The 22,227-nt window shown below is 41.0% G+C and overlaps 1 protein-coding gene across 3 annotated transcripts; it reads right to left on the bottom strand.

The window, feature by feature from the left end:
* Positions 1–7,732: 7,732 nt before the first annotated feature.
* Positions 7,733–21,949, bottom strand: Dio2 (iodothyronine deiodinase 2). Of its 3 annotated transcripts, XM_050152507.1 has the most exons (3): positions 21,594–21,949; positions 21,040–21,314; positions 7,733–13,181 (listed from the first exon to the last, which is right to left on the bottom strand). In XM_050152507.1, exons 2-3 carry the CDS (start codon positions 21,259–21,261, stop codon positions 12,603–12,605), a joined length of 801 nt encoding a protein of 266 aa, XP_050008464.1. In that variant the 5' UTR covers positions 21,262–21,314; positions 21,594–21,949; the 3' UTR covers positions 7,733–12,602. The 3 variants fall into 3 exon arrangements, with proteins under 3 accessions (XP_050008464.1, XP_050008463.1, XP_050008465.1); XM_050152506.1 differs by having other exon boundaries at positions 21,040–21,949; XM_050152508.1 differs by having other exon boundaries at positions 12,615–13,181; positions 21,040–21,949.
* Positions 21,950–22,227: the final 278 nt, after the last annotated feature.

Genomic DNA, 22,227 nt, shown 5'->3' with positions numbered 1-22,227 from the left:
TGCCAGCTAGCTCTTACATCTAGAATTAACCCATTTCAATTATTTTATATTTTTTCACAAGGTTCGAGCTGACAGCTCACATCTTTCCCCTCTGGTGGCTACATGGCATCTTATGACTCCACCTTCTTTCTCCCAGCCTTCAGTTTGCTTCCCCTCCTACACCCTTCCCCCTTGCCTAGCTCTACTTTACCCTATCACAGGCCAAGACAGCTTCTTTATTCATTAACCAATAAAAGCAATATATATACAGAAGGCCTTCCCACACCATATATTTATATTATAATATTTACATAAATTTATAACATATAATTTATATATACTATTTATAGAATATATACTTATAATATATATTATTGGTACAAAAAAAGATGACAGAGAAAAAATCTATAGTAGATACCATAGAGGCACATACATGCATTTGGAAACTTGTGGTCAGAACTATCACTATAGAATATTGGTGAAAAATGAATGAAAAGTACCTTAATAGTTACCTGATAGGAGAGCAAAGTAAAATTTTGTTTCTTAACTAGTATCATGAGGAAAATATTTTCATATACATAATATAATCAAAAGGTAAAATTTCTGGAAGAAAATATCCGCCTTCCCTTCCCCTTCCTTTTCTTCTCCACCTCCCTCTCTTCTCTCTTCTCCTTTTTTGACAGGGACAACATCTCAATATGTAGCACTGATGATCTGGAACTAAACCAGGCTGGCTTCAACTTCAGAAATCTCCCTGCCTCTGCCTTCCAAATGCTGGCAATAATGGCATGTACACCATTCCTGGCTGCTTTCCTCTTCCACAGCAATGGAATTACACAGATGCATAGATATCAACAATGAAAACCGCATGTTCTAACCTTCCTTACATGACAGTCAAGTCTGGTGCTGTGTTTCAATGTGACTGCCTTCATAGGTTCATGTGTTGGATTTCCACCTAGTGGTGCTATTTTATAAGGCTGTGGAACCTTTATGAGGTGGAGCCTTGTGGAAGAAAGTGAGCTACTGAGCAGCAGACTTGGGGTTTTACGGTCCAGCCTCACTTCCTGTTCACTCTTAGCTTTCCAAGTGTGGATGCAATGTGACCAGACAACATCCTTCTCCTGTTATGGCCCCTTTCCTGCCTTCGGCTCCTCTTTACCACCACAAAGGACTACAGTCCTCTGGAACGCTAAGTGAAAACAAACCCTGTCTCCTTCAGGATTTTTTTCTCACTGTATTTTGTCTCAGCAATGAGAAGGTAACAGACAGTGGGTGATAAACTTCTTGCCAATGGGATGTGTTTGGAAATATCAATAAAGCAGTTCACATGATCCTCCTTAAAAGGCAGCTGGCACACAAATGCTTTACCCATCTAGTTTTCTTTGGCTACCTTTGTCTATAATATAGTTCTATAAGAACAGTCAAAGATTGGATGGGGAACACAATCATTTGGGGATTTAAGCAGGCTTCATACAGTATAACTCCCATCCTTGCTCTGACTTCCTATCTCAACACTCTTGATAACAGAGACTAGCACATACCTGTCTTGTCTGAGTCTCTATTACACTATCTCTTATCCTACCTCATATTACCTACATAGCAATGCTTATTTTCTTTATTTCAAAGGAGTAATGTGGTAGTTTGAATGAAACTGGTACCCATAAGCTCATGGGGAGTGACACAATTGGGAGGTATGGCCTTATTGAAGGAAATGTGTCACTGTCGAGGTAGGCTTGGAGGTCTTCTAAGATTCATTCAGTATGGCACTCAGTCCATTTCCTCTTACTTTCTGGCCAAGGCACCATGTCTGCCTGCATACCTCCATGCTCCCCACTGTGCTCCCTGCCATGATGACAATGGAATGAACCTCTGAACTGTAAGCAAGCCACACCAACAAAATGTTTTCTTTGCAAGAGTTGCCATGGTCATGGTGTCTCTTCACAGTCATAGAAACCCTGACTAAGACAAGTACAAAGAAAAAATCCTATAGACGTGTCCATTTTTAAGAGACTGTATGGAAAGAGAGAGGTGAAATGAGAAGCTGTAGGAGTTAGTAACAAGCAATGTCATTCAAATATGGAGAAGGAGGACTGAAATAAATTGATCTCGTAGTCATCTAGATTAGATGGAGATTACTGGTGACTGTAGAGGGCCATTTTCAAAGAGTGACTAAGCAGCCGGTAAAACAACCCAGGCCTCAAGGGATTATTGCATGTTACGTGGAAGCCTTCCAGCTCTTTTCAAAGCCAGCACCTGAATATGTTGGGTGTTTCTGGACTACGTGTATCTGAATCATGAAGAAAGAGACATAGCCTTTGCCCTGAACGATGCCTTGATGCCTTCCCATAGCATGGTGCATCCACCAACATATCTGCTCTACTCGACCTGGTCACTAGAATGTCATCTGCCAACTCATTTGGGTACAACCCACCTTTGTCCTTAGTTGAATTTTCGAAGGTCACCAACATACGCACACTCTAGCATGAACAGCATGGATTGCTAGTAACAATACAGTCTTATTTGTAACGAGAAATGATGGCTATCTTAAAGATATAAGCACAAAGTTGGGCCATATTTAATCACCATTCTTTCCATAGAAGCTATAAGCACCAAAACATAAAAAACAGAAGCAGATCTAGGCCAACCTTTGAATTTTTCAAAGTCCAAATAAGCACTGATTTATATAACCCAAAGAGATAAATCCCATAGAGTACACAAAAACTGAAAGTTTATTGTGCCAAAGTCATTATTTCGTGAGAAATACTGACAATAATTAAGTTTAGGGGATTCCAGTTATTATAACACAATATACCCTTTATTTATTGACCTTGAAGAATAACAAAAGCACCTAGGCCTACAAACTCTATGCGCTACTAAATTGCCTAAAATGCCACACATGTTGTATAAAATTATGAATAAAGATTTTTGTCTGAAATATATAGACTGATTACTTATACAGTCTACTTCATGCCATCCAAACTCCATGTCCCCCACACGCTAAAGTTGTTTTGTTGTTTTTCTTTATCTTAGAAAAACAAGGAAAATGTGTCGCGTGGGGGGAGGGCAAAAACAGTAGAGGAAACAAGCCACAATTCCCTTCTCCAGAAATGAGGATGGGAGGCTCAGCACTTCCAATCTCTGATTTTAACCAGTTAAAATGGTTGTGGTTTACCAAAATGCACCTGGAATCTCTGCTACTGCCATGGAGGCCAAGGCAGTTGCAGGACTGAAAAATGATTCTCGTGATACTTAAGCTGCAAGGCATAAACAGCCACAAGCTCAACACAGAGCAAACTGCAGCTGTTTGGCTCTAGCCAGACTTGTGTCCCACAAGGAGACCCCTGGAATTCCCAAAGGCTAGAAGCTATGCTCACTCTGGACGTCATATTAACCTCACCATAGCAGCATCTGTGTTTTCTTGACTGTAAGGTTTTACGTTTTTATGCTGGTCTTCAGGGTGAAAATTCATCCCCTGCCTTTTACTCCAGCTTCATTTCCTTTGGTTATTAAGCAAACTCACACCATAGCAATTAAACACTTTGCTCAAACCATAACAAATCATCATACATGCAAAGCTGTGAGAAGATTATAAATGCCCAATGCAATGCACTGTGTTAATGATTTCATAAACTTTAGTTTCAAGCAATAACAGCTCAAGACTACCCAGAGGGGTCCTTTCGTGTGTGTGTGTCTGGGACATATGTGTTCATGTCTGTGTGTCCATGCATTTTTGTAGGTATGGGGGACAGAAGTCACCATCAGATGTCACCTTCTGTTATTGTCCCATCTCACTTTTTTGAGGGTTTCCAACTGAACATGGCATTCACTGATGGATAGACGCTTGGCTAATAGTTTCTGGGATGCCTCCAATTTCACTTTCCACCAGGACTAGTGTTCAGATACGTGCCACCCTACCAGGTTGTTTCATAATCATTACTGTTATTATTATTCATAATTTTATATATGAGTACTATATTTATGTCGTCCCCCCATCTCTCCCTCAAACTATTCCTGTGTCCCTTGCTCCCTCTCAAATTCTGTTTTCTTTATTATTGTTTCATGTGAAAATATAACTGGCTGGGTCTATTTGTGTGCTTGCATGTATGTGCTTTTAGGAAAGATCACGTGGTTTTGGATAACCAATTAGGAGACTGAACCCTGGGAGAGCTTGATTCTTTCTCTCTTGTCAGTCATTAGTGGCATGTTACTCTTTATATAAGAGTAGAACTATGTGATGTTTCCCTTATCCAGATTACATGCAAGGTTTTATCCACAAGTGTAGAGATCTAAACTCAGGTCCTTATGCCTATGCTCCCAGCACTTTAGTAACTGAGTCACCACCCAGCCCCTTCCTTTATGTTTTTAAATTCTTTTTTCTAGATGTTACTTCTGTATATTTTTGGACTCCCCTTCTAGATAGAATTGAAAATGATAACTTAAGTTTTCAGTATATATAATATATAATTTTCTTAAAACTTCTATCCATTACTCTGTGTATATATGTATGATGTTTATGTATGGGAACATCTGTCATGATAAAAGTGTGGAGGCGGGGCGGGGAGCAGAGAAAAATGTAGAGCTCAATAGAAATGAATAAAAAATAAACAAGGAAATGATGGTTTATTATTTACAACCTTTTAAGTCATATTAAAGATCTTCAAGTAGTATAATGAAAAAAAGTGTGAAGGTTTATAGGACTACTTCGTGGAGTTGATTCTTTCTTTCCGTTCTCCCATAGTTTGCTGGAATTGAACTCAGCTGATCAGGTTTGTGCAACAAGTACATCTACCCACTGAACCCTCTCATCGTCCCTGTAGTCTGACTTTCTAAGTTTCTAGTTACACATGTGAGGCATACAAACCCAGAATAGCTTAGCAGCCTGGCACTCCATTTAGCTTGGGCCCTATACATACCCCTCCTCCAATGATGCACCTAGCTGTTCAGGACCCTCACCCACACTGAGCCACACAAACATAGAACTTAAATAACAAAGTAACTCTTTCTCCTTTAGTAATAAACACCTCTTTCATGGTTAGTCTCCATTCAAACATGATAGAACCTGTTCAGGAATAGAGGAATAGAGGCAATGGACTGATCTTGGTTGGGATGGTCTTGGGTGCATGGGCAGTAAGGCATAGTGTGTCCTCTTTTGAATATTTAGGCAAAAGAACCTATTTCCATTTATGTCTATGCATAGCTTGGTATGCCTATGATTAAAATCAAATATCTTATGAGAAAGTTCATGCACAGTGGAAAAAAGACTTTCATAATCTAAGTCAGTCAATCAAATTGGAGATTTACCCCACACTATGCCCCTTAGTAACTGACTTCTCCCCCTTCTAACCCTTTAAAAAGAAGTCCCAAACAGCAGCCAATGTTCATGGATATTCAAGAACCCTTGCAATGTGTCTTGCACTGTTTCTTTAATTGAACCCTCTTATTGCCTTAGTAGCTGTGTGCACCTTTTTAATTCTTTGACCAAGACAGAGAGAAGGTGGAAATATCAGCTCCAGAATAAGATGACGGGTAATTTATTAGCTTGTCTGTCACTACTTCATTTTAATGTGTAAACAGTTGAACAGACTGAAAACTCAACAATACTTTTTCAATCCATGTAGAGGGTGTAGACCCAGAAAAAATCTTCCCCAAGACTGGGGAAACAAGAAGGTAAATACATCACAGCTTAGATGGTTAAGCTCAGTTAGTAGAAGATTAAGAGCTGGGAACACCTGCAGGAACCTTTCCCTGAGTAGAAATATCCAAACAGTAATTGATGCATTGGAGGAGCCTCGATGTGAGAAATGGGTACGAAAAATTCCAGGAGGACCCAGTCATGGTGTCACCTCACAGCTTTGTAAGTTTCTTCTCCAGAAACTGGACTGGGTTTCAGAAAGTTAGAAAAATTCTTCTCTAGCCTATGACAAGCAGGAGACAGAGCCATTTTGAAGCACACCAGAACCTTGTTTCCAGTGATCTAACCCCCAGGAAAGACTGGGGAACTACACTTGACCAGCTTGGGTGTCCTGAGTCTGGCTGACCTCAGGAAAGAGATACACAGTAATCAAGTCAATTCTAGTTAGTCAGTGCTACGTGAGCAGTGTTAAGAGCTGGGACAACACCTGTGAGGATCACAGTTCTGAGACAAGGGCTTATGGGCAAACTGAGGCATGCCTTTTGAAACTGTCCTTCAAAACTGCGGGAGAAATGAAGTCATTCTCAAACAAAAATTGAGAATGTGTATTGTCAGGAGACCTCCTTCATACGAAACATTAAAAGAAATTCATTCGTTGGAGAAAAGGGAAATGGCACAGGTCAGGAACTACAGACAGAGCTTTGACAGCGGACCTGAAAGAAAAACTCGGTTTCCTTATTCTTATGTAGCAGATAACAGTGCTCAAAAAAACAATTGGCAGCAGTAATACTTGTGACTATGTATGCATGTACATGGAATAAAGGACAGTGCTAGGGACAGGAAAGAGAAAACAAAGGTAGTTTGTTGTTTTAAGACGTTCAACCCACTTAAAATAGGAGGGTGTTGTTTGAGTGGGATAGACATGGTTATAACTGAACACTGCAAACTCAAGAAAAACTATTAAAAAGTAAAGTGTGTGTGTGTGTACGTGTAAATGGCTCTTGGTTAAGAGCACTAACTGCTCCTCCAGAGAACCCAGGGTCTGTTCCCAGCACCTGTAGCAGGTGCCTCAAAAGCCCCTATGACTCTAGCACCAGGCAACTTAGTGCCCTCTTCTCGCCTCCACAGGTTCATGCATGAAAGTATGCATACACAGAGTGATGCACACACATAAATAAATATCTTTAGAGAAAAAAAAATATATAAGGCAGTTCTGACCCAGCTATTTTCTGAGGTTGGGTTACTAGCCAATGGAACCATTTTAAAAATTTTAAACCAATTTGTGCATGTTTCTTGCAAATTTTAACAAATTCATGATAGGCCTCTTGAAGAAGTCTGGTCTTTATGGGCATATCATAGGAATCTAGCATGGGGCTCTGCAAAGGAATGAAGCTGAATGAACGATTGTAAAATAATGAATTTTTTAAAAAAAAAACACTAAAATTCAGAGTATAAGATGCTACAAGTATTAATAAAATTTTGGGTTAAAAATCATGAGAAATCATAGGGCCTCAGGAAATATCACATTTTTGTTTAAGTAATCGGAGAAAGAAAAGCCACAAGTTGAACTACATTCCAAGCATATTCCTTATGATTTCTGGTCATGGCATCCACAGTACACCCATTTCCTTGTGCTCTTTCCCACTGGGACACGTGTAATATACATAGGTCTCATCTTTTAGCTACATTATTAGTGCATTACTGGCCACATAACGAATAACATATGTATGTGTCTGTATGACTGTGTATGTGTGTCTGCATGTGTGTTGCTTTAACCAACTTCTTGAATGTTCCTTACCCTTAGAAAACCTAGACTACAAATCTGACAAAATAAATGCTTGCTTCACAGTCTCTGGAATTCAGGCTCCCTTTCATGGATCCTATGTGTAATCTGTTAATAAATAAGGAAAATATCTGAAAGTTTATTTTGAACTCATCTTGATTTCCTTGAAAACCCTGGCACACAGCATTTATTAAACAATCTGGCATTGCTTTGCCCACAAATACCAAGGAGTACATATTAGAAAGATGGATGCTCTTTCCCTTGTCACCCATGAGTGTGTTTCGGCCCAGAGCAAGGTCTAGGAAGTCATTTAAAAGTAAACAAATAGAGCCAAAGAGTAACTCTATTCTTTTATTCAAAGTTTAATAAAACATGAGAACAAGTTGGATAAGCACACGTACCACTCAGCACCAATGTAACAGCACTCTTTCTACTGATAATCCCCAAAGCTTTCCTCTTGTCTGCAACCAAGAAGCAGAGATGGACACACACACACACACACCCTCATCGCATTGACCCAGCACTCTTCGCATCATGACCCAAATATTCCCCTTGCCAAGGAGACGGGGATGGGAGGGGCAGACTCATGTGACTACATCCAACCACAGACTGAGCGGGTGGCTCTTTCGTCAGTAGTTATCATTTCCACACCAGTCAGCTCCGCCCATCTCAGTTTCTCCCTTCGGGTGTCTGGTTATCTGGGTTCGAGAGACAGTCTGCTGACAACGGACACACAATTAAACAACACTGGCCAATGTTCCCTACCCACGATCATTTAATTGCTTTGGTTACCACGTACTGGGCACATAGGTCTTCTCACCCCCACTCCTGACATATTAAAAAAAAACCGCATGGCACGGTCTGGAGCAGTTTTGAGAGGATTTGATTTCCCATCTGTGGGCCTCTTTCATTTTTATGTTTACCTGTTGGAATTTTCTTTTTCTCAAGATAGATGGGCGAGGGCAGTTTGAGTCAAAATAGTGACTTCATTAAACATCTGCTAGGTCTCCAAAGTCTCAGTAAATATTAAATAAACTCCCCCCAGAGCCCTGGTGCTGTTGCTTGAGACAGGCAGCAAGTCCTGGCTTGCATGAAAAGTCTTGTTTGGATATCTGGACGTGTTTGCTTTCTGCTGGTTCAGACTCATCTTGGAACAGGGCTGAGTCTGTCAAGTCTGAGACCTTGTTTCTGGTGTTATCTAGAACACACAGCATGAAGAAGAGGCCTGGTGCTTGCTTCTCCTGAAGTAATTCTCTGACATCCAGCAGCCTTCCTCCAAGCATAAGAAGTTTCATTTCAAAATTTTCCAAGCCAAACCCTCGGGGAGGTGGGAGCTAATTCCTCCCACCCAGCAGCTTCCTAGTTCATACAGCCTCAGATTCCTCCTTTCCTAGGGGGACTCGGGACAGTTCCAAGACAGTACAGTCATCAAGCAGCAAGTGATTCTTATGTCCATTCTGGAAATCCATAGAAAGAGTGGGGTTTGGCTTCTACGTTTAAGGCAATAATAGAAGTTGGAGTATAGCTAAATATCCTTGGGTTCTAGTTGGGGACTGTATCCTAACAAAAGGTCCTCAAATTAAAAGACTCACAGCCAATTTCCACTAAGAAAGAGGACACTGGACGTGCTCTAAAGAGCGGAAGTGCTCGTCTGCCCGTTCATATCATGCAGTGGGGCAGAATCAGCCCGATTTCCCCTTCTGCAGTGTCCAAGGTTATTTTCCAAACCATCAGTCAGAGGTCAGGTGGAACTAATGTCCAGGTTGATCCTCTTATGAAGTACATAATGAGAAGTCCTCGACATCAGCCAATCCCCCTTGCTGTGGATGGAGGCTACAGGGCATGCCAAGGACAGCTTACATCCACCTGAGAATTCTCTGAAAATCGTAAGTAGCATCCCCATCCTTCTCCTCCAGTATTTTCTGGGGGTTCGGCCCCTACCTGTGACCTCACGGTGTTATGTAAATTTTAATCAAAACCCAAATAGTAAAATACACTCAAGCAAAGGGATCAGGGAGTAAGCATCTGCTGACGATTAGAGGTTGACTAAATTAATAAGGCCACTTCGAAGCTGATAGTACCAAAAATCCAGGGACATAAACTATGAACGAGGTAAAGACATAGGAGGAGAGATCTAGAGCTTGAATAAAACATGTGAGTTACATGACTGCCCCTCTGACAACACAGAACAAGAACAATGAACTGGTCTGCCTCCACCGAGGTTCATTGCCATTGTATGTAGTATGTCTACATTTGCTGGGCAGACACTTTATTTATGCCCATTTAAGAAAGTCATTGTCCAGATTATTCCTCTAACCCATAAACTAAAGTGATAGACTAAGATGTCTTTCAAACACTAAGTGTTTGAGAAATCCAGATGCTGTGGTAAGTTCTGAGAAACTGTTTCAAAAGTGGTCAGGCCAATTCAGTTTAAAACTCTGAACTGATATACCCATGTAAACATATCTTACAGGGGAAAATGTTTATGTTCTAAGAAAAAAAACTCCAAGATATATATCTTGGATATATCAATGATATACATATATATGCTTATATAGCATTGGGAGAATATATAAGCATATGTATGTATATTTCCTTTTGAGAACTATAGTTATAACTCTTAGAAGGAATATACATTATAAAAGGCATATTAGAAAGGTGGATGCTGACAGCCTAATACTGTCACTGAGCACAAGAGCTGAGCATGAATTTTCTTGTCTGGATTAATGACTTCTTAATTTTGTAAAAGGCACATCATAGGAACTCATAGACATTTACATTGAGATAAATAGGTTACATAATTACAGGCATATCATACCTGGGAGACCACCCCATTCTACACAGTGTAAGATTCCTGAGCTCTGCCAACCCACCTTCTTCCTCGGCCCTTCAACAGTTTTTTTTTCTTCCAGTGTTTCTGCCATGTTCTACTGAACATGTCTGTGTCCCTGACAGTCAGACTATGTCTTTGTATATTTATTCCCTCTTCGTCCTTCCTCCACTGGCCTGTGCTCCAAAAGACAAATTGTATACACATACAACCTTCTCTTTCTTAAAAATAAAATACAGCACAACTGGGTGATTTGTTTCCATCACTCATTTCCCCCGACAACTAGCATGGCTTTAGCCAAAACTCATCCCCCCACCCACTTCTCTGACGTTCTGTTCCACTGTGGCACATGAAAAACAAAGGGGACATTCAGGGACGACGATGTGAGTGTTCTGAAACCAGCTTCTCACTTTGCTTCTTTAGGGAGGCACATCAATCCCAACACCATTTTGAAGACTGAAATCAGCGAGGAATCGCTGATAAGCCTTGATGGCAGGCCTTGACATTTGAAGTCTGAAGAAGTCTCCCTTCAGTGGTGTTTTCCAATGTCATTGCAGTTTTCGAAATTTACTTGGTTTCTTTGTGGGCATGTCTGACAGGATTTAAAGCACTGGCAATCTTAGATGCTGCCAAACATAGCCACAATGCTGCTTTAATGTCTAAGCAAATGTGTGAACTGGTGATCTGACTTACTTCTTGCTGCCATTTTTTAAAACAATACTTTTGTTTCATGAACACCCACTTCCTAGTTTTCTCATTTGGGACAGCTTTTTAATAAGATGACTTTAACTTTAAATTATCTTCTCCCATGTAATTCAAATTTAGATCTAATTATTGAAAAAGATAGACATACAAACCAATTGATTTGAACTGTAAATATAAACATATGCTGTCAACTAAAAGTCTTTGAGTTTAAAACAAAATTATGATACAGTATCGCTTGGTCTGATTTTTTTTTTTTTGGAGGCTGTGATCTTTAGGTATTGCTTGTGGGTAAAGCTGTGTTCCTTTTATTTTTAAGAGAAATATATCCATAGATACATTTCTAGTTATGCACATAGTTACTGAACTTCACCTAATGGGTTAACTCTAGTTAAAGAAAAAAAAACCCAAGTCCAAATTCAAATGTCAGTGAAAATTCTATTTTACCAGATCCCGGTGATACCAAGAAGCCTATAAGCCTTCAAAACTATGGGTAGAAATAATTAGAATAAATTGCTCTCATGTTTAAGTGAAGAAACCCATTTTCATTAGAGTTTACCTACTTTAGGAGGGGTCAGGAGCTGAATGGCTAGGGTACCTGGCTCCTACGCCCTTCACTCAGCATCTAGAGAAAACAGTGGTTCTGAGATTACGGACAGAGGAGAGCGTAACATTGTAACTGTAGGAATTTGGCAGGAACAACTCAGCAGCACCTAGCCCCCTGGATTCTCCCTTAGCAAGTATCACCCACTGGAATGGGTATATTCTAGAAAGTAATTATCTCCATGTTAAAAGCATTCACCTATTTTTACCTTTCCATCTCCCATTCTCTCTCAGTCTAAGGGTACTGCTACAATCGTGTTTCCATGTGCATCCTCCCTGTGTTACTTTTAGCCAGACCCTTTCTCTTTCCAGCTGTGTGCATGCTTCCATGCTGGTAAGGCTGAAGGACACTCTTATCTACAGCTTCCAGGCAAAACACTGGGCCATTTTCTCCTCTTTCTGCTCCCTCTTTCTTTGTTTGACAAGTTCATTTTCTCTCACCTAGATTTCCCATCTTTCCCATCTGCCAGATTTCTGATGTCATCTTAATCCCCCCCCCCCAGATTGGGGGACCCATTCTTGGTTTGTACATATACACTTGGGAATTCTGGGCTATAGAGACTAACAGGGCATTGCACAGCTAGAACTAACACCTCAGCCCTAAGGGCATGACATTGCTTCAAGATCACATTATAAGTAAGTATTTGAGGGACTTTCCAATTGGGTTTGTTCCTGATGTCTAAAACGGAGACAGTTCGTCAGATCATAGGTAGTGTAGCTCCCTTAACATTTAAGTACTCTGGGAACTGTTGTCCTCTGCTCCCAATGCACACATAAGGCAGAATCACTTCTGTTGCAAGCAAGGATGAACACACACCGCATCAGGGTTTCTTCCACTCCAACTCGGATCAGTTCACTCAGAAGGGAGGTAACAGGGCTGCTATTTAGCACGATGCCATTTGTGTACTAAAGGAAGTATTGAAATGTTCAGAGGTTGATGCTTTCTGACAGGTATATCCCTGTCTTGCAGTGAGGCAATGGGATTCAGTTGAAATAGTAGATTCAGTTCTCAACTTCTTTTACATACTTTTTAAAAAAATAATAAACACTATTACAATCACACATTTAACCAGCTAATCTAAAATTCATCTCTTGTTGAAATTCTTCTCCAGCCAACTCCGGACTTCTTGGAGGTTGTAGTTGAAGGGGCCCTTCCCCCCTAAATAAGCAATTTTCTGTCTCTGAACGATGCACACGCGTTCAAACGCTACCCCGTAAGCTACGTTGGCGTTATTGTCCATGCGGTCAGCCACAACTTGGCACTGGGGCGGCAAGGAGAAACGCTCCAGGAGCTGTTGGGCTGCTGCGCAGCGGTCCTCTTGGTTCCGGTGCTTCTTCACCTCAAAAGACAGAGAGGAGTCCCCAGGCACTGCCCAACCATCTGAAGGATGAGCCTCATCAATGTACACCAACAGGAAGTCGGCCACTGATGAGAACTCTTCCACCAACTGGCGGAAGGCTGGCAGTTGCCTAGTGAAAGGTGGTCAGGTGGCTGAACCAAAGTTGACCACCAGTGGGCGCTCTGCACTGGCAAAGTCAAGCAGGTGGCATTCTGCCCCATCAGCTGTCTTCTTCAAGGCATAATTGTTATCTGCTTCAGGATTGGATACATGCACCACGCTGGAATTGGGAGCATCTTCACCCAATTTAACCTAATGGTGAAAAAAAAAAAAGGATTAATGTATCAATACATTACTAGTACAATTTATTCTAAATAATTTACGAGACAGAGAGACAGGAGAGAGAGAGAGAGAGAGAGAGAGAGAGAGAGAGAGAGAGAGAGAGAGAGAGAGAGATCTGAGTAAAAACTAGTCATGTCAGGTAACCCAAAGGATGGTCAAGAAAAATAAATGAAAGTATAAAAGTCTTCCATTCTGACTATTCTTTGGAGGTAATTCTTGCCATCTCTGAGGACACTTGAGGGAACTATTTTCATAATGAAGTTGATTCTGGTGTTCTTTGCTACTCTCACTCTCCTGTCAGTGCCTAACAAGCATCATAGAATAGAATGAGTGATTAATTGACTTCATTTTAAAAGTTAAAAGTAAATGGCCCACTTTAAGATAAATTATCTCATTTTTGGAATGGACTGCCTCTTTCTGAATTCTAAAAGATTCAGGCAAGACCTGAGTTTTCACACATTTGGGTTTAATTTGTTTTCTCTTTTCTCCTCTTTCAAATAATTGAATACATTTATTTGTTTATTTGTCCTGTGTGTGTCTGTCTGTGTGTCTGTATGTGTTTCTTTCTGAGCACTTGTGGAGGTCAGAGGACAACTTGTTGGAGCTGTCCTGTCCTTCCACCATGTGGGTCCTTGAGTTCGAACTCATCAGACTTGGAAGCCCGGTGAGTCATTTCACCCACGCAGTAAGTTCTTTACTACTAACCAATGAATCAGAACACCAGTGGGTTCTGTCTCTGGGCAAAACTGGACAATCTATAATCCACCATTTGTGAGTAGGATTTCTCCCACTGGCCCTTGCCCATGCTTTCCCACCCAGAACATTTAGACAATCATGCCTGCTTTCCTTCTGTGGATCCTGGAGGAGGAAGTAAGGAGGGGAACTCTATTAATGACTCTGTGAGGGTAAGAGATACCACTGTGGACAGCACCCCATCACATAAGGCATGCTGCCACTCTTCTTGGGAAATCATATGTTTTAAAAAAAAAAAGTGCAAATTGTTCTGAGATGAGATTTATGCTCCCCTCAGCATGCATGGTGTCATATCTGCAGGTTCTCGTGGGTAATGCTCACAATATATATGTTATGGCTAAAATCTCAGAGCTGCCCCCTGAAAAGCAAAAACTAACAAGAAAAAGTGCTATTCCACAATATGACTTTCATCTGAGGTCTGACTTTCTATATATTTTGGGGTTTTTCCCAAATATTTCACAATATTCTATATTGGAAGAACCAAACCTCGTGCTTTTCCATCATATAATTTATTATCAAACCCCTCAGAATGATAAGCATTCAGATACAAGGCATGGTGACTGAAATTATTCTATGAACGCCTTAGCCCTTGCTTTAAATCATTGAACAGAGAATACTGAAAGTTAGTGGCCTTTGGATCTGTAGGTTGATAATAAAAAGCAGGCAACAGAAAAGAGTCAATTACTTACTTCAGAATTAACATGATTGGATCTCCCTCTAGAATGGTTTAATCAAAGCTAATACCATTAGGGATAGCTTACAATGGTACAATTGATTTTTAAATACTTTCCTTAATATTGCAAAACATTTCCAACTTGATCGACTTATCTCTCTCATATAAATATAGTCCCATATAAAACTACTGTTAATTGAAGCTACTTAAAAGGGAATTGCTGGAGAGCAAAGATATACGCTGATGTAGAAGACTCAGGGGATTTTCACTTAGGGAAAGAATCAAAGTTCTTTCTCATTCTTGAAACTTTCAGGACCGGTTTGAAATAGGTACTAGTAGTGGTCCAAAAAACATTTTTAAAATCATAGTCTTGCTTTTTAGATATGATTTAAATAAGTATATTTTGATTCAGTAACAACTATAAAGAAGTTGCTTATATGGATCATCTTGGCTATTGTATAGTCAACTGGATAGAGGATTCCCATAATTTACCTCTGACCAGATGAACTCTACACTGCTCTTTGAAACACTAAAAAACACATTAAACAGGAAGACACACATTTTAGGCATTGTTGAGCTTTAAAGTCTTGGGGTCTCTAGATACTTGCTCCTAAATAAAGGGGCTTGCCATGACTTCTGACTTCCTATGACATCCTGCAGTGATGTCAGGACTGCTTTGAAAGCCACTGCCTGTGCAATGTTGATCCTCAAATCCCTGTGACAAGAAGGCATGGATGTGCTCTGATGAGCATGTTGTAGAGACTACTTGTTGGATCAGAAAATTCTCATGGGAACAAATAATCTCTGCTCTGTAGACTAGAGGATTCATTCTGGGTGAAAGCATCCATCTGCATGTGGGAGTCATTGTTGAGCTCTATGGACAACTGTGTGTCTTGATAAACAGGCCTGGGTCTCCCTGGCTCCCAAGCAGACCTGTTGATTGTTGTGTTATTCTTGACTATTCAACTGAACAATCTGATCTGATATTTTGGTCAAAGATGATCTCTTGTTACCTGCAGTCAATTTCCTTGGAAAGTTTAAGAGTGTGTCATTTCTTAGAGACAATGGACAGTTCTGCCATACAACCCTTTGCAAAACAAAGAAATTTTAGTCTCTATATTACCTTAGAAAATGTAGGATAAGCATCACATGCTTTAAATTTAAAGTTTAGGGAAGTCAACAGATTCTTAACATCCCTGGTGGTAGAGGTGTTAAGCATTTCATTGCTCTGAAAAATATGCATCTTAAAAGCTTTAGGAAGTGAATTATTGAATAAACTCTGGTTGTTATAATCCTAAACCAGGGAAAATTTGTACACTGAATAGCAACTTTGTCATACAGTGAACACAGTCAGGTGATGGACAAACACACTAAAGCATATACGTTCAGAAACGGGAACCCTACCCTGTCACCAGAGACTGCTGTAGTCAACACCAATATCGTTGACCTGTTCTTAATTATTTCAGCTAACCAGAAAATAAAAGAAATGAGATCAATCCTCTTTACTCTGTTCTTCAGCTGGGAACATTAGGAAGTCATGTATGAACACCTTATTCATGAAGGTCACAGGCTAGAGAAAATACATAGGTTAAGATTAACGGTACTAATAAAATTAAGTGTGCTGGGGCAATTGACTAGTCTCCATAAAACCCTGGATTTGAGACCCAGCATAGCAAAATAAGTACACACACACACACACACACAGAGGGGGCGGGGTCACACTTATGATGTGTAAGCCCAAGCATAAGCAAACCAGTGGTCAAATTTTATAAGCCTTATAAAACTAGTCATAAATTGACTCATCTTTTCTAAAATCTGATAGGGGATAAGTTGGATAAAGTTTTTGAAAAATAGACTTAATCTTTAAAAAATGTTTTAATTTTTTTAAACCAAATCACTATGAAAACTAAATTTAACATTAGATTAAAATTCCCAGTAGAGAATTTTTTTTTTTTTTTTTTTTTTTTTTTTTTTTGGTTAGAAATCCTGCATCCTGCTGAGATGGAATGGGAGAAACCCCATTGTCATCCATACAATCGAAGACAGGAGCAAAGTATTCCCTGAAACAGAGCCAAAATGATGAAGAAAATAAAGTTGGTCCCATAATAACACGAAGGCTACAGGAAAGAGGCTCAACAAAAACAAACCATCCCCTGGTACTCCCAAACTTTGTTTTAATTTCCCACAGTGGCACAGAAAGTCTCCTGGCCACAAGTTACCTATCATCTTAATTTCTGCTTCTTAGAGGGTTTGTGTTTGGTTTTTGTCCTTAATGAGACATATTTGCCAAAGAGGCATTCAAAAGGCATTTTTTTGCTCTTGCGGAAGAGTAATTAGGTCGGTACCTCTTTTCCTGCCAGCATCAGCCGCCTAAAGAGAACCCTGCCTGGTATTTAATGCCCAAACACAAGAAGCATGATTTCCACTAATTGGTCTTGAAGTTCCGATGTTCCCAAAGGGTCTCTTTATTTTGCAAGGATCAGAAGGGACACACGTAAACTGTGATAGCGTCACTACTGACCTTTATCGCTCTCATCTGCACTGTTAGAGTCATTTCAGTGGACAGGAACACAATGCCCACTAAGGGAGTGGGTGAGGCCTTTGCAAGTTTACTGCTGATGACATCTCTGGGCCAAGTTCAAAGGTGATAACGGATATGTTTATAAACGTGAGCAAAAGCACAAATGCATACTGTATGTAAGAATTTGACTCCCTTGATGATGGGCTCCAGTTTAGGACAGGGTGGAGTACTTAGGGACTAGAGGATAAAGCAGCAAGATGCAGACCCAAGGGAAATACGGAACCATTCCTTGAGTGAACTAGAAACATAGCATATACTGCCAGCCTTGTTTTTGTTTTTGTTTTGTTTTGTTTTTTTCCCACAGCCTAAAAGCAGTTTTTGAGTAACATATCGCACACTCTCATGATGAGCTGTGAAACAAATTACAAAAATGGGGGATGGGCACGTACCAGAATATTTACACAGACTTTTTGTCATCCAAAGCACTGGAAATTAACTCTCAGGAAGTTTCCAATTCTTCAACATAATGATCAGGCTACAGCAGTGTCCTCAGAAACATGGCCAAACAATTATTAGGCAGGGCTTCAGCCATGCCCATTCAGATGGGCCAAATAAATCAGACTTGAAGAACAGCCTACCTCCTCTATCTTCTGGGTTAAGCTCTCCTCTTTGGCTATTCTCTTTTTGATTTGTATCTTGAAAATGAAGCTCAAAGCCCTATCATTTCGCTATGTTTTATCCAAGTGACAGACAAGCTCTGGCTGTGGCCTTCTTTGTGTCCTTGTAGGACAGTTTCTCTCGCTAAAGAGCCTCTTTTCACTGTAGAAGCCAGTGTCAAAAGGCTGGAGGTGAATAAAGGGAAGGAGGAGAATGTTAAAGAGACCCTTTCAAAACCAAAATTGTATGTTCCCATGAGCATGTTTTCTGTGCCACTGCAACATCAGCCTTGCAGAAATGAGCCTGCCTATGAGTGTCTATACTGTCTGCTTACTTTTACACTTCATTTAGGGAAGAGCCAGGCTCCAAGGGAGGACAGCTTGCTTACTGGCTGCATTTCGAAGTTGTTGAGCACCAACACAAAGGTACAGTGTTCACCAGCAAAGACACCGAGGAAACTTAAATCATAAATGTTTGCTATTTCTTCCAAACCTTTCACCAGTTTTTAGATTTCCTTCTCAACCCAAATTACACACAGGCCTCCTGACCATTACCAAGCCTGTGTGATCTTTGATAAGTTCCTTATAAAGTTGACTGTAAGTCACTTTTAAAATTTCACTGCAGTTTTTATTACTAGTATTTCATTCTGTTCTCTTTCCCTCTCCTCACTGCAGCTCTTGCCTGTGTCACCTTCTGTGTGAACAAATACAGCATCTCTAAATATCTTCACAAATATAATAGCTGACATTCACTAAGCAAGAAAGTTGGGAGTAATGAATGATCTGTCTAAATGAAACTCCATGCAGACACACCCCTCATCCTGGAGAAATCTGCTTCAGGGGTGACAGTCTCCAAATAATGCAAGTCAAGATTGTGAAATCCCAAGATGCAATGTCAAACAGGACCTCCTCCAGCATCTATGGAAACAGTCACGCCTAAAGACAGTGTGCCACAGATGACACAGCATTTGGCAAATGATTCAACCTGTTTTAGAGGTTCTGCGTGAGCTTCTGAGGCCACCACATCCACCATGATGCCAGCCATAGTTAAAGACAGAAGAGAACAGGATTTTGCTCAAGTCGTACTCAGAATGTTTTCATTTATCTCACACTCAGCCCAGCTTTTTCTCTGAGATTGCATTTTCTTGGGGGTTCTTTGGCACATAGAAGCTATTGTACAAATCATTAAAAGCAAGCATAATAACATAAGTCATAAACTTGGTCATTAATCAAATCAGTGGCCAGAGACAAAGAAATAAATAAGAGGAATACACAAACCATATGCCAACAGTAAAAACGAATCTTTTATCTTTCTCTGTTCCCATGAACAGAAGTAACAGCATATGACAACACAATGGAACACTATACATTAGTGAAAAAGGACACCATGAAGTTTATTATAGGGGCATTTGCTTGATTTTTGCTTTTTCCACATCATTGCTATTGATGGGAAAACACCTCATTTAATGTTTATAGGTACTTTCGTAGCCCCCAAGTTGATATGAAAATAATATTTATATTCTATACATATGTGTATGGGTAAAATTCCCCAAAATTTCACTTTTAAATTCTTCTAAGCAGATGTTCCTTGTCTTTCAAAAGAGAAGCTTTTAATATACTGAGATCAAGCCACTAACATTCCATATTATCTAAGACATGATACATAGATATAAGAAGGGGTTGGCTAATCAATAACATTTTAATGTACAGTTGTAATGCCCCACTCCTCCAACCTCCTGACACCTGAACATACATACAGATGTCACATTCTCTGTGGGGATGGAATTATCTCTCAGTATCTCTGGGCTCATCCTTTTTATTACCTCTACATATAAGATAAAACTGGGCTTTAACTACAGCGCAGGAGACTCCTTTCCTGATAAGGGCATTCCTATTTGCTTGACATTTGACATGTCCTCAGCACAGCAAGAGGGGACCTTCTTCAGGTGACTTGCAGGAGCAATGTCATGAATCACACAATCTATTCACAAAAGGCATTTTCTTCCCCAGCACCGGCTTGGATGCTTTGTTTTTATTTTCCTGGCACATGGATTGATTTTTCCACTGTTTATAGGGGGAGGGAGGGCTCCTTCCCTTCCTCCTCAGCTATTCTGAGTTTTCCTCATGCTCTCTACGTTCCACCTGTCTGAAGAATGCCACTTGGTTGAACATCTGGCTTCACTATTGCAAGCTCCCTTCTCTGGCAAGTTCTCTCAGTGCCCCTAGGGACACATTTCCTCCTTTTGTAGAAATCTCTTTCCAATGCATTCATTCTTCCTATAAAACCCAGGATACTTCAGGAGTCCTGTGAACCTAAGGGATGGGGGGCAAAGGCATGGAGGACCATAGAAAAGTATTCTTCTTTGCCCTGACAGATACCATTTGAAAAATGTTCCCCTAACATCTCCCAGCAGCAGAATCTAACACCAGAACTTTTACTTCAAAACAGCAGTCACCCACTCTGGTGTTTCAAATGCTGATAGAGACACACATTTGCCAGGTAAGGGAGGTCGCTGTTGTAATGCCCAAAGCCTGATCTTGGAACACACCATAGACCCATTAGGGCTTTCCTAGGTAACTTATTTGTGGCTTTGGTTTCACATACAAAGTTTGGATTTCTGGCAGTTCCTTGATCTTTCTCTTGCAAACTGACACTTCATAACTAGGAATCCACACATTCCAACCAAGTAGGTGGCTGTACTGGGCTTGCTTCCATTAGTTCTTACCTCCCTAAGAATGAAGGGGCTAGGGTGTGATCAGAGTCATCATCATCAGCATCACCATCATCATCATCATCATCAGACTCTGACCATTTCAGCAGAGAGGAAACATTATCCAGACCTCCCTACTACATCTCCTACAGCCTCCTATTAAGCAAAGCAGCAGAACCCAGCTCATGCCGAGAGCAGAACAAATGCAGCCCCCAGCCTCCAACCAGCCCAACTTCACCCAGAGTTATTTCACCACCACCAAGCCCCCAAACTGCCTAGTCAGAGCAAGGTAACAGCAGCCATCGTCAAAGACTCTTGCTGAGCTCACCCAGAATCCTGATGGCTCAATATCTGTCACTCCCAAACCTAACCTGTGCAACAGGTGTCCCAAGTGACATTGAGACTCCCTTGAACGTCATCACAAGGGCAGGCCCACCCCAGATAGGGCTGCCCATGACCTGCAGCCCCGTACCTTCCAGTCTCCTGACCTAGAAGCCCAGTGGGTGCAGCTCACCTGTTTGTAGGCATCTAGGAGGAAGCTCTTCCAGACACAGCGTAGTCCCTCTGAGGTCAACATGCGCCGCCACTCTCCGCGAGTGGACTTGGAGCGGCTGAGCAGCAGCGCCACGTGCTTCAGCAGAATGACCGAGTCATAGAGCGCCAGGAAGAGGCAGTTGGAGAAGAAGACTGGCAGAATCTGCAGTGTGATCAGCAAGTCTACGCTGAGGAGTCCCATCTTCTCTGCCTCTGCAGCCTGGCCCCTGTGTGCTCTGCTTCCCCCTTCACCCTCTTTTTGAAAAGGAAGGTGGTGGTAAAGGAGGTGGGGGACCAGGGGGGAAGGTTGGGAGTGGGGGTGGGGGGAGAAGGAGAAAAACTAAATTAGAAGGAAACCCAAGTTGTCTCTCCTTTGAAAGAAGCAGAAATGGCAAGACTAAGTTCGCTCTCTGCAGTCCAGCAGTTGGAGTCTGCCCATCAATTCATTCAATTCCGAGATGCATTTTTTTTTCCAGGATTTAAGATGGTTAAAAAAAAAATAGAAAGAAAGAAAAGAAAAAAACCCTGGCGTACCAGTTCCTAATCCAGTTACCCCTGTCAGAGTCCGTTAAAGACAGGAAGCTCTACTTTCATTTCCAGGCACCTATGAGACTGCAGAGATGGTAAAATTTCTTTGAGCTTTTCATGTTCCTTTAAACGCAGGCTGACTTCTTGCAGTGCCAAATTTCTTAACTGTGCTGTAAGGGTAGGGTTTGTTTGTATTTTTCTTTCTCTCTTTGTCTGTCTGTCTTTACTGCGTCTTAAACATACTTTCTCTTCTCCTCCTCCCAGCCTGCCTCTGTCTGTTCTTTCTCCAGGTTCTCCAGGAGCGGCTGAGTCCTCTGCCCCCTCCCTCTGGCTTTTCCTCTTTGCTATCTTCTGCCTGCGTAGCAGAGTGCCTCTCTCTGCAGCCCAGTGAGTCTCCCGAAGCCTTTTATACATTCCCTGGCTAATTGCTGCAATAGAGAAAGGAAAGCCTAATCTTGCTAAAGATCTTGACGTCATCGAGAAAGAGGGCTTTACTTTGGCCAGGAGCACAGTGAACAGAAAAGCAAAACTCCACAACTTTTTTTTTTTAAGAAGGGGTGGGGGGAAAAGGCAGTGGGATTTTGCTTTGTGATTTAAAGGGAGAGAAAGGAAAAGAAATCACCTTTGACATCTTTCAGAA

This window comes from Alexandromys fortis, unplaced genomic scaffold, assembly GCF_014885135.2.
Source record: "Alexandromys fortis isolate MF-2015 unplaced genomic scaffold, M_Fortis_MF-2015_v1.1 scaffold_47, whole genome shotgun sequence".
Taxonomy (NCBI): Eukaryota; Metazoa; Chordata; class Mammalia; order Rodentia; family Cricetidae; genus Alexandromys; species Alexandromys fortis.
Note: the sequence above shows the minus strand (reverse complement) of the source record. Positions and strands in the feature narration are given on the sequence as shown.